The 15,523-nt window shown below is 45.8% G+C and overlaps 1 protein-coding gene across 2 annotated transcripts in view; it reads right to left on the bottom strand.

Annotated features, from left to right (window-relative positions):
• Positions 1–15,523, bottom strand: part of FMNL1 (formin like 1) — a 223,804-nt gene that overhangs the window by 49,568 nt on the left and 158,713 nt on the right. For both annotated transcript variants that reach the window (XM_063138453.1, XM_063138454.1), the window contains 5 exons: positions 14,462–14,696; positions 13,213–13,281; positions 5,682–5,762; positions 2,931–3,060; positions 2,536–2,699 (listed from right to left, as the gene is read on the bottom strand). In XM_063138453.1, the coding sequence (XP_062994523.1) occupies positions 2,536–2,699; positions 2,931–3,060; positions 5,682–5,762; positions 13,213–13,281; positions 14,462–14,696 (679 nt within the window). The remainder of the gene's footprint in view (positions 1–2,535; positions 2,700–2,930; positions 3,061–5,681; positions 5,763–13,212; positions 13,282–14,461; positions 14,697–15,523) is intronic.

The following is a 15,523-nucleotide window of genomic DNA, read 5'->3' as shown; positions in this document are numbered from 1 at the left end:
ATGATGCAGAAGTTATGTCGGTCTGACGGTGGTAATTTTGTCCCGCAGCAGGCACACTTCTTGAAAGGGGCCTTGGGGCCCATGCGGTCCAAATAGGAGTAGGAAAGGAGAGAATGATGAGGTAAAGATAGAATTTATTTATTTTTATTTTTTTACAGAGAGATTGAGTGAATGAAAGAGAAGATGGAAGAGAAAGGAACTAGAAGATTTAAGGTAAGTCTTAGATATTTTTAACAGGTTTGAAAAACGGAGAACGTTCCCGACGAGGCAGTCACGAAGACGGTCGAAGAACTGGGGAATTTGGGCGGGAACCCTCCTGCGCATGCGCAGTGGAGACGGGAGGGTTCCCACCCAAAATGGCTCTTAGCTATGGAAATTTCCCAAAGCGGGGCTTCGCGCAGGCGCAGAGCCCATATGTGTGACTGCACAGAGACCACGAAGAACTATAGATCAGGACATTTTGTATTTGTGTTTTTAGACTGTTGGTTGTTTTATTATGCTTTTCATGGTTTTAATTTTTGTGAACCGCCCAGAGAGCTTTGGCTATTGGGTGGTATAAAAATGTAATAAATAAATAAATAAAATCCTAAAAATGCACTATGAGAGCTGCACAACATCATAGGCAAACAAGCAGCCAATTAATGCCACCATTTTACAGACAAGGAACACTGAGCCTGATGTTAGCACCTTTGTCTAAATGGACAGTGCCACTGTTACGTTCTTAAACCAGCTGCTGGCATTAGAGGGAAAGAGGTGAGGAGTAGAGATACTGTCATCATGACACCTTGTCTGGAGCAGAAGGGGGCGTTCTGCATATTTACCTGGGAGTAAATTCCATTGCATTCACTGAGATTTACTTCTGAGTAAACATGCAGAGTCATGGGCTGTAGCAGGGCTGGCATAAGACCTCTCACCACCTACGGCAGGAGGATGTGCTGCTGCTGCTGCCACCACTGCCGTTGGTGAAGGGGGAAGCCCTGTACGCCGCCTTGAGATCTTATTGATGTAGGGCGGGATAGAAATGTTTTAAATGAAATAAAATAAATAAATAAGCATGAGCCGATACATGCCACTGCCAGGGGGACAGCATGAGCTGCCACATGCTGCTGCCAGAAGTGGGGGTGGGGGAGCGGGAGCTGGTGCCACGTGCTGCCACTGCCTTCACCTTCCACTCAATATCTCCCTCGGAGGTGTCCTTTGTCAGAGCAAGGCATTGGCAGCGCAGTGGCCCTGGAGAACACCTGAACCACAGCAGCCCAAGTGATCTCCAGGGCCACCTCCCTGTCAATGCCTCGCCCTGAAAAAGGACCCCCCCAGAGCAAGGCAGCTGGCTAGGTAGACTGTGTGGAAAGCCATGCTGGATGCTCTCTTGCTGTGGCCAGCACAGCTCTGCATAGCAGGCAGCTGCCTATGCTTTAAGCAGAGCAAGGCAGAGGGTGGGGCTGGCAGAGGCATTTGCCGCAACAGGAGAGTCACCAGTGAGGCTCTCCAGAGCGCTCACCCACCCTTTGCCCACTCTGAGACACATAGAGTGGCGGCATCAGAGCTCCCAGTGGTGGGCATGTGAGATCACCACCCTCCTGACTGACTACCTGAGGGGAGAGATGCACCCTGCCTCACGAGAGGGCCAGCCCTGGGCTGCAGCATTTCAGGAGTTCTCCTGGGCTATATTAAAATGAGCAAATGGGACAGCTGGTTTGAGAAAGGATGAGAAGATGGGGATCACGGGCTGCTTCCCTTTCATCAGCTAACACTCACTCCCACCTTGAGGAAGGGAAGGAAATCAGGGCTGCCCATTCTATCAGCACTGCTCGACCCCCTGCTCCATTCCTTGCCTCCTGGGAGATGAGCTCCTAATTTCTTTTATGGGGAAGGGGACTCCTCCTTGTAAAACATACGCTGCTGCTAAGTTCTGTGTTGGCAAAGCAGTTGAAACTGCCTCAGCTCAGTGTTGTAGGAGCACAAAGCAAAAGCAGGGGAGGTGGAGCTTCTGTTCTCAGCAGCTCTCACTGCCACTGACTTAAAGCGATGCTTCTTAAAGCGGCGCTCCTGCTTCAGTGCTTGGGGGCCCTTCTGCTGAGCTAAATGGACAGCCCCTAGGTCTGGTAGGAACAGCACCATTAAAAGGTGGAGATTAATAGCAATGAAATGTCCAAAATCCAGTCTCTGACACTTCAATTACAGCTTAAATGTGTGCAAAATAAGCACAGTGTGGAGTCACAACAGCCATTATCGCTTAGTTCCATTCTTCACCTGTCCTTTTAAAAAAGACAGAGATAAGAAGAGATAAGAGATTTAAATCACAACTTAAAAAAACCCAGTGTTTGTGTGTGCACAGGAAAGTGATATTACAATGTCCATTAACCATTTGGAGGATTCACAAATGGATTGTTCAGCAAAATAGACATCTGGCCCCTAGACTACTAAATGGAGGTTAGAGTGATTTCCAAGAGATGTGAACAAGCCGAAGTCTCCCTCTGCATTTTCCAGTTGCCATAACAACCCCTTCTGGGCCAAGTCCCTCCTCCTCCTCACCTGTGCAGTTTTGCTATCTGCCTGGAGTTTCTCCATCACCTCCGTGTTGGCCTTGAGGAAGTCCTTGAGCACAGCACTGTCATCCTGCCGCGTGAACTCTTTGCGCGTTAGCTCCATGCCCTTCTGTAAGCTTCGCACATCTTGGAGCACACTGTCTAGTGACACTACGAGAGAGAAAGAGAAGGGTGAGGTGAAGCAAGCCTAAGTGGGCTGGCCTGGCTCTAGGTAACTGGTTTCCCTTAGGGAACTTTAGAATTAATTTCGTAGGGTAGGTGCAATTTCCTGCTACCCCCACCCTGTAATTCCTACAGCCAAGGAGAGGAAGCAGCATTCCATCCTTCACCACGAAGGTGGCCCACTGCTTTCTTCCTGCGCAGAACCCGCTGGCAACACACCTGTCCCTGCTTTGTCCAGGAAGTGCAGTTCATTGAAGAAGCTTGTGAGGTCAGGATATTTCTCCTGCATCACCTGCACTATGTAGTGAAGTAGCGTCTGTTTCCGGTCTGTTGATTTCATGTCCAGGAGCTACGGAGAGAAAGAGAGGTCAGACTTGGAAAAATCCAAGGCCCCAATGGATTTTCCTCTCACATTTGCCATTGCATATTTCCCACGAGGACCCCTGTATCCGGTCCTCTGACACATAAAACATAACTGATGCCTATGCCCTTGAGCTATTTATTGTCCTTGATAAATAGCTTCAGCCCACAAGAAACCAGGGACGACTGCCTGTCTTATTATCTTGAAAGCATTATTTATTTATTTATTTATTTATTTTATTACATTTATATACCGCCCCACAGCCGAAGCTCTCTGGGTGGTTTACAACATAAAAAATAGTAAACATTAAAAGTATACAATTTTTTTTAAAAAAACCCCATAAAAACAGTATAAAAACAGTATCCATTTAAAAACAACAATTCTGGGGTCCATTAAAAACAAACTTAACGTTGTTAAATGCTGTTAAAATGCCTGGGGGAAGAGAAAAGCCTTGACCTGGTGCCGAAAAGATAACAACGTTGGCGCCAGGCGAGCCTCATCGGGGAGATCGTTCCACAGTCATTAACAGAAGATCATGACGTAAAGGCTACACCCTGGCTGCTTCAATTGACTCAGCACTATATAATTTGTATCCTTTCCTAACCTTGAGTCCCCAGATCAACTCCCATCATCCCCGACTATTGGCTATGCTGGCTGGGGAAGATAGGAACTGTAGTCCAACATCATTTGGGGAGCCAAGGTTGGGAAAAGCTAAATAATAGACCACAGTAGCCTGGGAAAGATTACTTCAAATTGTGCCATTCCCAAGGAACTATCAGCTCTGCTAGGCTCAGGAGGATGGGAACTGAGTAACCTCTTCTTGGTTACACCCAACATTTAGCAGTCACTGATCTATAGTTGGAGATACTTGGTTCAGCAATTCTACAAATGAGAAGATCTTGGAATTGTTGTAGATCACAAGCTGAATATGAGACAACAGTGTGATGTGGCTTCAAAAAAAGCAAATGCTATTTTGGGATGCATTAATAGAAGTATAGCTGGAGGGGTTCAGAGGAAGGCAATGAGGTTGATCAAGGGTCTGGAAAGAAAGCCCTTTGAGGAGAGACTAAAAGAAGTAGGCATGTTTAGCTTTGAGAAGAGAAGACTGAAGGAAGACATGATAGCACTCTTCAAATACTTAAAAGGTTGTCACACAGAGGAGGGCCAGGATCTCTTCTTGATCATCCCAGAGTGCAGGACACGGAATAAGGGGCTCAAGTTACAGGAAGCCAGATTCCGGCTGGACATCAGGAAAAATTTCCTGACTGTTAGAGCAGTATGATAATGGAACCAGTTACCTAGGGAGGTTGTGGGTTCTCCCACACTAGGGGCCTTCAAGAGGCAGCTGGACAACCACCACCATCAGGGATGCTTTAGGGTGGATTCCTGCATTGAGCAGGGGGTTGGAGTCAATGGCCTTATAGGTCCCTTCCAACTCTACTATTCTATGATTCTAGAATGGTATTCCAGTGTATCTTGCAGTCACACTCAATGGTTGTTTTGATGAAATAGTGGTCCTGTAAATAACATACACCAGCCTCCTTGATGTCTATTATTAAATCTCTCCTTCGCTTCCACCACCCTATTCTTTATCTTCTAAAAGAATGAGGGAATAATAAATATTTGTGTGTGTGTATTGTCCACCTGAAGTAACGCATATGACTGAGCAGACATGGTTGTTAAACAAAATAAGAATAAAGTTTATTCATATAGAAAAAGATTTTAAAAGACACTTTAACATCATTCTACTTTATCCACCTCCCTCAATCTCCCTCTAACCACCTCCAAATCCTATAACCCCACTTTCTTAATACTATCTTGAAACAAGCCTCTACTAAACCTCACTCACCCCTACTCTCACTAACTCGCTAACCCTGACTGACTCTTCTAACTCTAACTAACTACACAACTGTCTCTCACTCCCCCCTCTCTCTATTCAAATCAACCAACCAATCAGACGACACTATTCACACTGCTCACCATTCTAACTCCCCCTGAAAATAAAAGAATTGGCCACATCAAATCCAAACCTGAACCAAACACTTAAATATACACATATAAACAATAACATAAATTATCATTTTGTCACACCATTGCTATTCACAGTGTGCTGTTTAGATGTCTTGTCTTTCCATTTTGCTATAAGTGGGTTCCAAGCATGGCCACCTGAAGCCATTTTTCTGCCCAAGATGGAGTAGGAAATGCTGTCCCACTCCTCAAGCCAAGGTATACAGTACCCAGGGTGGCTAAATTATATTGGCACCTGAAACAGAAAATCCACAAAGCACCACTCCCTAAGAAAACAAATAAACAATAATAAATGAAATGAATAAAAATTTACTGCCCTTCCACATGACAACCAAAATCAGTTGCATGAGGCAGCTGCCTCACTCTGGCCTTAGCTAGACCTAAGGTTTATCCCAGGGTTGTCCTGGGGTTGTCCCTGCCTGCTCCCAGGATCCCCTGTGTGTCATTTACATGAACAGGGGTGACCCCGGGATGATCCCAGGATAAACCTTAGGTCTAGCTAAGGCCTCTGTCTAAAGGTAGGGCCAGCCCTGGAGCCCAGGCTTCCATGCCCTTCTGCCCCCACCCCCACATATACCTACCGCATCAAGGCTCTGCAACCGGAACCCATATGCTGCTCCCCGTTTGCTGCTATTGAGGTAATTTCCGAATGCCAGGACAATCTATGGAGACAGGCAGGCAATCAAAATGAATCTTACATAGCTGAAACCACTTGCTTGGATTTATTAACTCAATCCATTGGTGATCCAGGAAAGATGAGAAGATCAAATAGAGATGTGACATTCATTTCCTTTATCTTATATGAATGTCCCACAAAATGCCAAACATGTAGAACATATTATTATTATGCATTTTATCTCTGAGAGAATGTCTGCGGCTTGTGGCCTTTCAGATGTTTTGGCCTACAACTCCCATCATCTCTCACCATTGGCTAGTCTGCTGAGAGTTGTATACCAAAACATCTGGAGGGCCACAAGTTGCCCACCCCTGGTCTAGATCAATCATTAAAAGAAACTTGTACATCTTTTTTGCCTCCTATATTTTTCTGAGGCTAAAGGCAAATTCACATGTAACACCTATTCTCTGACTTAAACTGTAGTCATAGATTCACTCTTATCTCAGGCATGATAGGAAATAAACCAAGAAGTGCTGAATCTAATCAGGCATTTGTTATCACTTACTGTAAATTGTGAGTGGCCCAACTGGTACTGGCAACAGGGGGTCAGAGGCAGTTGTGACAAAGCTGCCTCCTTCGCCAGCACTGTACTGTTACTTACTCCCTGGCTCAGCAGACAAAAGGCAAAATCACATCAGCACCAATGGCATAATTAAACTACAAGATGTGGTGGCGGCCACCAACTTAGATGGCTTTAAAAGGAGATTAGATAAACTATTGAGCATACGGCTATCAATGGCTATTAGCCATGATGGCTATCTGCTACCTCCTTAATCAGAGACAGCATCGCTTCTGAAGACCAGTTGCTGGGGAACAGCATTAGGAAAGGGCCATTGACCTCATGTCCTGCTTGTGGTTTTCCCAGAAGCATGCAACTGGCCACTGTGGGAAACAGGATGCTGGACTAGATGGACCTTTGACTTGATCCAGCAGGGCTTTTCATACATTCTTACAGCATATTATTTCCCAAACTGCATACCAAAGCACCCAAGTACAGCACAAGAAATCAATGAACCACTCAAGCAAAGTCCAAAGTAGCCCTCAACAAGGAGGCTGTTCTCCCTCTTCCTGAATCACTGCTTTGGCATTGCCTCTTTCCAGTTAGCCTCAGCTCAAGGTGAATTCTGCTTCTGTTTCCTGACTCCTAGCTGAGCTGAGCAGAGAAGAACACAAGAAGTGCTATGCTGGATCAGACCAAGGGTCCATCTAGTCCAGCACTCTGTTCGCACAGTGGCCAACCAGTCATTGGCCAGGGATGAACATGCAGGACATGGTGCAACAGCACCCTCCCACCCATGTTCCCTAGCAACTGATGCACACAGGCTTATTGCCTTGAATACTGGAGATAGCTCACAACCATCAGGGAATGTATCCAACCCCCTTTTGAAGCCATCCAGATTGGTGGCCATCACTACATCTTGTGGTAGTGAGTTCCATAAATTAACTATGTGCTGTGTGAAGAAGTACTTCTTTTTATTTGTCCTGGATGTCCTACCATTCAGTTTCATGGGATGACCCTGGGTTCTAGTATTTTGAGAGAGAGAGAAAAATGTCTCCCTGTCCACATTCTCCATGCCATGCATAATTTTGTATACCTCTATCATGTCTTCCCTTAGCCTCCATTTTCCAAGCTAAACAATCCTAGTTGATGTAACCTTCCCTAGTAGGCGAGATGCTCCAGCCCCTTAATAATTTTAGAGGAGCTGCCTGAGCTGGACCAGAAGCTACATAAGAAAGCCAGCTCCCAGACAGCGAGCAATCAGAGTGAGCGAATAGGGAGAGCAAACAGGAGTTTGACAGGTGGAGTGTAGTAGAAGAGGAAACCAAGGCAAGGAAGAGAAAGGCCTCGAGTAAATCCAGGGGGTTGCCTATTCAGAGACTCTGTGTGCTTGTAATGTGCTCCTGAGTCAAGGGGCATGTCCTGAGAGCTGTTGCTGGGCCTGAAGGGATGTGGCTTGATTGCTCTCAGCAGCTGAGTGGGCAGGGAGTCTCATTCTGATTCCTGGCTCCAAGCTGAGTAGAGCAGAGGAGCTGCCCCAGCTGGACTAGAAGCCACATAAGGAAGCTGGCTCCCAGAGAGCAAGTGATCAGAATGAGTGAACAGGGAAAACAAACAGGAGTTGGGCAGGGGAAGTCAAGGGGGAGGTTCCTAACAAAAGAAAAGTGTTCTTGTAAGACACACCTGTGAAGGAAAGATGGGTTCCACGCAACTTCCCTGCGAGGTAGGCTCTAGACCAAACATCCAATTTCCGAGATAGCCACCTCCCTAACCCCATCCCAAGATGGTAATAGCCAGCCCTCTAGGGAATAACCACACAACACACTTTAAGGACTGAAGCAGTTTATTCACACAAACTAACATGTAAGGCTCCAGTCAGAACTTGAGGGTTGGGAGGGAATAGAAAGTGGGGGAAAGAGGGATTTGAGATAAAAACAAATAACAAACACACACCCATCAATCCCTTAAAACTTTAACCCATTATAGGTCCCACCACAAAGGTGACAAGTCCTCCCTGGAGAGTCCAGACACTTAAAACACAACAAACCTATCTAAAACCAAGCAGTAACACGGCTCGCCGGGGATCTCCTGTTCCACACTCGTGTAAATCCAGGGAATATAGCTGCCCCCTGGCTGCCCACCTCTTTATCCTTTTTCGGGCCAGCAGGCATCGTGACCTACCTTAGCCTATCCTATGCCCCACTCAGGTCATTGGCACCCCTCCCTTGTGGGTGTGCCCCCCTTCACCAGGCTGTTTCCACAGCTGAAACAGATCAACACCCCAATTAGCACGACCTTGGCTAATAACTCCGCAGGCAGGTGCTGCTGCAGGAGATAGGGAGTGCTTGGCACAGCCACTTACTCAAGCTATGATAAAGACCCTGAGAAATGTTCCCCAAAACTCCCTCCTCCTGGCCCAGAGGCCGGAGCCAAACTGAGCAGAACTAACTGAACAAGACCACAGCCATTTGGGCCATTCTTCACAACACCCATATAGTACAGGACTCTGTTGTTAACAGTCAAGACAAAGCACAGGCTATTCCAGAACAGTCAGAAGGGCAGAAACAAAAAGGGACTATGGATGGAAAAGATTCTCCAGGGGTGGTGACCTGCTTGGTGTGTGCAATGTTTGTGTTCCTGCCAGATATCAACATGGCATACACCTGCAACAAGTGTAAGCTGGTTGCACTATTGGAAGAAAAAGGGAGTGTCCTTAAGCGGTGAGTGTCCACCCTCCAAGGAATAAGAGAAGATGAAGAGTTCTTAGACAGAACAGTGGAACTTCCACAGCAGAGAGAAGCACAGGAGATGGAAGAGCAACAGCAAGGTGAGGTGAGGAAAGCCAGTGGAGAGGAAACTCCCTGGAAAAAGGTGACAGTCAGGAGCAGAACTAGAAGACACTTTGTACCAGTGCAATCCCTAGGGCTATGTAACCGCTTCAAGGTACTGGAAGATGAGACTGAAGGACAGTCTGTAGAGGAAAAATTACAGGGGACCTCATGCAGCAGTGAGCAAGAGGCAGAAGGTCAGTCAAGCAGAGGCAACCATACCAAGGCCTACAACAACAAGAAGGGAAGAGTAGTCATTGTGGGAAACTCAAGTATGTTGTGAAGACCCATGGACTCGGCAGGTATGCTGTCTCCTTGGAGGACAGGTAGAGACGTGACCGAAGGCTTACCAAAGGTCATAAAGCCCACTGACACATAGCCTTTTCTTCTCATCCATGTGGGAACAAATGATACAGCTAAGTGGAGCCACAAAGAAATCACATCAGACTTTAAAGCTTTGGGAAGGAAACTCAAGAACTTTGAAACCCAGAGAGTTTTCTCATCCATCCTCCCAGTTCTTGGAAGAGGAGCAGAAAGGGAAAGAAAAATACTCTGGGTAAATGACTGGCTACAAAGTAGGGCTGTGCACCACCACCCCGAACCGCTTTGGGGCCCGATCCGAACCTTCCGGATCAGGCCTGAACCGGTTTGGGTCGATCTGACCCAACCCTGATCCGCTCTGGAACCAGATCTGGATTGAGATCCGGCCTCCATTTTGCCCCCCCTTCCCCACTTACTTGCCTCTGTGGAGGATGGCGGAAGGCAGGTAAGTGGGGAAGGGTGGACAAAATGGGGGGCAAATTGGTCCCCCTTCCCCCTTCCCTGTCTTCACTGTCCACAGCCACATGGACTGCGGTGGTGGTGAGTGGTGGAGCCAGGTAAGCCCCCCTCCCCCACTCACCTGGCGCCGCCGCTGCCTTCGTCGCATGGACAGTGGCGGTGGAAGAGCCAGGTAAGCCCCCCCACTTACCTGCGTCTGTCGCAGTCCAGGCAGCGGCTTCAACTGCAGCCCAAGCCTCAAGGCAGAAGCAGGCCGCCTTGAGGCCTGGGCCTCAGTTGAAGCTGCCGCCTGGACCGCAACAGGCACAGGTAAGCCCCCTCCCCCCTGCCCCCTTACCTGGCTCCACCACCACTGCCACACAGACTGCGGCGCCGGCACCAGGTAAGCCCCCTCCCCCCCACTTACCTGCATCCGGAGTTCCAGATCGAGATGAACCGCTTTACTTCGATCTGGAGCTCCCTAGACCTGATCTGCATCCGAATTTAGCGGGCCCGGATTGGGTTGCTCCGCTCTGGATTCGGGGATTCGAAATGGAGTGCAGCACAGCCCTACTATAAAGGTTGTGCTGACGTGAGAGGTTTGGATTCTGGGACTTGGAAGATGGTACTGCTGGCAAGGGTCGGGTTGCACCTCACAAGGGGTAGGAAGAATGTGTTTGGCCACAGCATGAAGAACTTCATCAGGAGGGCTTTAAACTGAATCTTACGGGGGAGGGAGACATAAACTTCAAGGCAACTATGGATGAAGGCTTATGCACCACAATACAGGGAACAGCTTTAACAGCTCCCCCAAATAGTCTTCACAATAGTATAGGAAAGAAGCCAGACTATAAAGCATGTGGTCTTTGATGTCTATATGGTAATGCCCAGAGTATGGAAAACAAACAGAACAAACTTGAACTCTTAATACACAAAGGCAAATACGACTTGATCGGTATAACTGAAACTTGGTGGGATGACTCCCATGACTGGAATACAGCAATTGAAGGGTATAATTTGCTCAAAAAGAACAGAAGAAATAGAAAGGGAGGTGGAGTTGCACTATATGTTAGAAATACTTATCCCTGCACAGAAATACAGGAGGATGAGCCTGGGAGCCCCATCGAGAGCATCTGGATTAAAATAAATGGGGCAAGGAATAAAAAGAACATGATAGTCAGACCACCCAATCAAGGAGAAGACGAGGATGAAACTTTTGAGAAACAAATTGCCAGTGTTTCAAGGAAGGGTGATGTAGTAGTGATGGGGGACTTCAACTACCACAATATTTGTTGAGAGACAAATTCTGCCAAAAGTGGTCCTCCAAGAAATTCCTGACATGTGTGGCTGATAACTTCCTCCTACAGAAAGCAGAGGAAGGAACTAGAGGATTGGCAGTCCTTGACTTGATTGGAATGACTTGGTGCGTAAAGTGCCAGTTATGGGAACTCTGGGGGAAAGTGACCATGTCATACTTGAATTCTTGATTATGAAGGAAGCAAAAGCTGAGTGTACTCTGGATTTAAGGAAAGCCAATATTAATGAACTCAAAACTATGATAAGTAAGGTCTTGTGGCAAGTGACCCTAATGAGAAAAGGAGCCCAAGATGGGTGGGAGGTTTTTAAAAGGAAATTTTAAAGGCACAATTACAAACAATTCCAACAAGGAAAAAAGATAGAAGACAACAGAGGAAACCAATGTGGCTCCACAAAAAGCTTAGAGATGACCAGAAAACAAAAAAGGACACATATATAAAGTGGAAGGAAGGCCAGGCTACAAAAGAAGAGTACAGACAGGTGGCACAGAAGTGCCGAAATGGCGTCAGGAAGGCTAAAGCTGAGAATGAGCTGAGATGAGCAAGGGATGCTAAAAGCAATAAAAAGGCTTTCTTCAGGTATGTGCATAGTAAAAGACAAAGGAAAGCAATGATGGTCCAACTGTTTAACAAGGATGGCAAGTTGATAACAAATGACAAAGGAAAGCCCAAAAAACTCAATTCCTATTCTGACTCAGTCTTCCCCCAAAAGAGGATCTCTAACGCCCCGGGCAAAAGTGAAGTACAAGCTGAAGGGGAAAGATTGCAGTTTGAGATAGATAAACAAGTGGTCAAGGAATACCTAATTTCTTTGAATGAGTTCAGATCCCCAGGGCCCTATGATCTGCATCCTAATAAAGGAGCTGGCAGAAGAACTCTCAGAACCACTGTCTATTATCTTTGCAAAATCATGGAAGACAGGTGAAGGGCCAGATGACAGGAGGAGGGCTAAAGTTGTCCTTTTAAAATGTTTTTTTAAGGGCTAATATTTTGCTCTTTAAAAAGGGCAAAAAGGAGGAACCTGGGAACTACAGACTAGTTTGTCTGACATCAATCTCTGGGAATTTTTTGGAGCAGCTTATAAAGAAGTCAATCTGTAAGCACCTTAAAAACAATGCAGTGATTACTAGAAGCCAGCATGGATTTGTCAAGAACAAATCCTGCCAGATTAATCTGATCTCATTCTTTGATCAGGTAACCTCCCTTGTGGACTGTGGGAATGCTGTGGATATCTTGACTTCAGCAAAACTTTTGACAAAGTATTACATGACATTCTGATCAGTAAACTAGTTAAAAATGGGCTAGATGGAACAACTATTAGGTGGATCCACAGTTGGCTACAGAATTGGACTCAAAGAGTGCTTATCAATGGAATTTTCTCAAACTGGGGGGATGTAACGAGTGGGGTACCGCAGGGCTCAGTCCTGGGCCCAGTGCTCTTCAACATTTTTATTAATGATTTGGACAAGGAGGTGCACGGAACGCTTATCAAATTTGCAGATGACACAAAATTGAGTGGGATAGCTAACACCCTGGAAGACAGAAGCAAACTTCAAAGTGATCTTGATAGGCTGGAGTGCTGGGCTGAAAACAACAGGATGAAATTTAATAGGGATAAATGCCAAGTTCCACACCCGGGAAAAAGAAATGACAAGATGAGGGACAATGGAGCCAATTACCTAGGGAGGTAATGGGCTTTCCCATACTAGAAGCATTCAAGAGGCAGCTGCACAGCCATCTGTCAGGGATACTTTAAGGTGGATTCCTGCATTGAGCAGGGGGTTGGACTCGATGGACTTCTAGGACCCTTCCAACTGTACTATTCCATGATTCTTTGACTCTTCATCAGGTGTGGTTCAATCATTCATGAGTTCCTAATGCAGATACAACAGAATGACCCAACAGGAGTTGGTCTTGCCTACTGAATTTGGGCCTGTTTGTTTGTCTCCCATATCAGTGATGCATGCAGAAAGGTTGCCCTCTCACTGACTTCAGTGACAGTGGAGAACCATCATTATCTTTAAGGAACCTCACCTCCAGAATCTGACGCAGTTTGGTAGAAGCCTTGAGTGACATTGAAGCAGCGATGATGGCGTTCAGCTGCTGTAGATGGGAAACAGTCACAGCAATGAAAAACATCAGATCCCCTGCTTTGCCTGATACCCTTGGCCCCCGGTTTCATGTTCAGACTAAACAATGCACCTACTGGAGCTAATGCTAGATTTGGAAGGTTTTATTTCAAGTTCTTAACTAAGAGATCAAACTTCTGAAAATACAGGTTGCAAGCTTCTGATTAAATCTTTCTGTTATGTGGAGAGAATATTAGATTTGGATGGGGTGGGTGGGGCGAAGAGGTGCATCTGAAAACCAATACTCAAATCTTAGGGAAATGTTTTAAGTTTAATTTCCACTTTCCTTCCACAAGTGTTTCTTGAAACTTCTAATTTTTGACTAATCAAATAGAGATTTTATATTTTGTACACACCCAGAACAGGAAGAACACTTCAAACACCTAGACATCACTGCTAGGGTAATATATTCAATACTCCTAGCTGTTTCATGTATGGGCCTTTGTAAAGGCCCAACATGGGCCTTTGTAAAAGCAATCAGTGCTTGCCCTGCCCTGCTTGTAACACATACCTGGAGCTCTTCAGCAATTCCCTGTGCTACTATAGGTAGTTATTTTTCACATGGAGGATTGGCAAGGCCTAAAGATGCTTCAGCAATTAGCATAGGTTGGCTGGAAGGCAGTTCCACAGCAGTAATTACAACACCCATGACAGGCTTTGAATTTAACACACACACACACCTGCACAAGTGGGCATCAGGAGTGAGTTAAGAATGGATGTAGACTTTTAAGGGTATAGTGGCTGAACTTCAACCATTCTTTCTACACAAATGGATCACTCCTATTCCAAAGTTGTTGTGTTTTAAAAAATCAGCTGGTCGCTGCTACCTGATGTCACATGTGACTGATTTTCTTATCCCTCCCCCAGCAGGATGGAATGGCTGGATCTTCTTTGCTGTGTCTGCAGCCTGAGAAACTGTACTCAGCCTTCTGCCTTTGCTAAGTGACTAAGCAAGCTGATAACTGTCTTTTCATCTACCATCTTGAAAGCATGCTTATTATTTCATACTTTTTTAAAAACAACAACAACCACAAACCTATTTAAAAATCAATGTTACATCACCTTTTATGCCCATTTTATTTACCTGTCAGAGGCCACCCCACTGCCATCACCTTGCCCTCGGTACCACATGGTTGCCTGTTTCAGTCTCTTACCGGGAGGAGGAGCTGTACAGTGTCTCCAAAGTTGCCTAGGAAGGTCATGATTTTCATGTGTTCTGCCAGGTGGGGAATCCTGCTGAATTTAATCATGAACTGGTCCTCATCTGAAAGCTCATTCAGTGGACGCTGCTCCTTCTCATACTTACGGATCAGTATCAGTTCATATTCCGTAGGGATAAAGCGCATCAGCAACTCCAAAAAATCAAGACTGAGAGATTGTAGATCATATCTAAATGGGAGCAAGGCAGACCAGGACTAATCAGTTGGGTGGGAGAGGACTACATTGACAGAAAGCTCCCCTGTAACCAATGAATTCCTATAATGAAGTGCGATGAGCATCCTTGTTCCCTAGTCCACAAAAATGAAAACAAATGCAGTTTTCAACTTCTAAACAGTATTTAAACAATATTTCACAGGCTATTTACTGAGCTCCAATTACTCATTTTATCACAAAAATAAGAAAACTAAGTTTGAGGTTCAAGCAACCAAGCCCAGAAAGAAGTGAGATGAAGTCTGCCTTGAGAAACAGCCATTTGTTGCTAAATTTGAATCGAGCTCTGTCAATAATACTTGGGGAGGGGTCATAATTTAGTGGCATCTCCAGAAAACTGGGATTGAAAGGATTCTTGCCTGCGGTCTTAGAAAGCCAAGTTGCTTCCAGGGTAGGCAGATGGATGGTCTCACACATTATAAGGTAGCCCCCTTATGCCAGGAAGAAATTTAGTATTTTTCAGACAATGGTGGGAAATTACCTGAGCTGTAATAGAATGTGGTGCTCATCCTAAACAAACTGAATGATTCAATTCAGGAGTGGGTATGCTAGATGATTATGGGTACTGACTCTTGTAAGACCACCATTGAGTGCCACCATCTTGGCAAGCCAGGGAGGCCTGGTCCACGTTCAATTGTTGCACCTTTCTCTACTAGTTCTGATTCTTCCCAGTCTGGGCATCTAATCAGCTGGGAGCCATGTATAAATCCTACCAAGTAATGTCAGACAGGAGTATTTCTAGGCTCTATTCTCCAGAGCCCTGAGTGTCCATTGGTGAGAACAGA

Source organism: Elgaria multicarinata, chromosome 11 (assembly GCF_023053635.1).
Source record: "Elgaria multicarinata webbii isolate HBS135686 ecotype San Diego chromosome 11, rElgMul1.1.pri, whole genome shotgun sequence".
NCBI lineage: Eukaryota > Metazoa > Chordata > Lepidosauria > Squamata > Anguidae > Elgaria > Elgaria multicarinata.
This window is presented reverse-complemented; position numbering and strand designations above follow the sequence as displayed.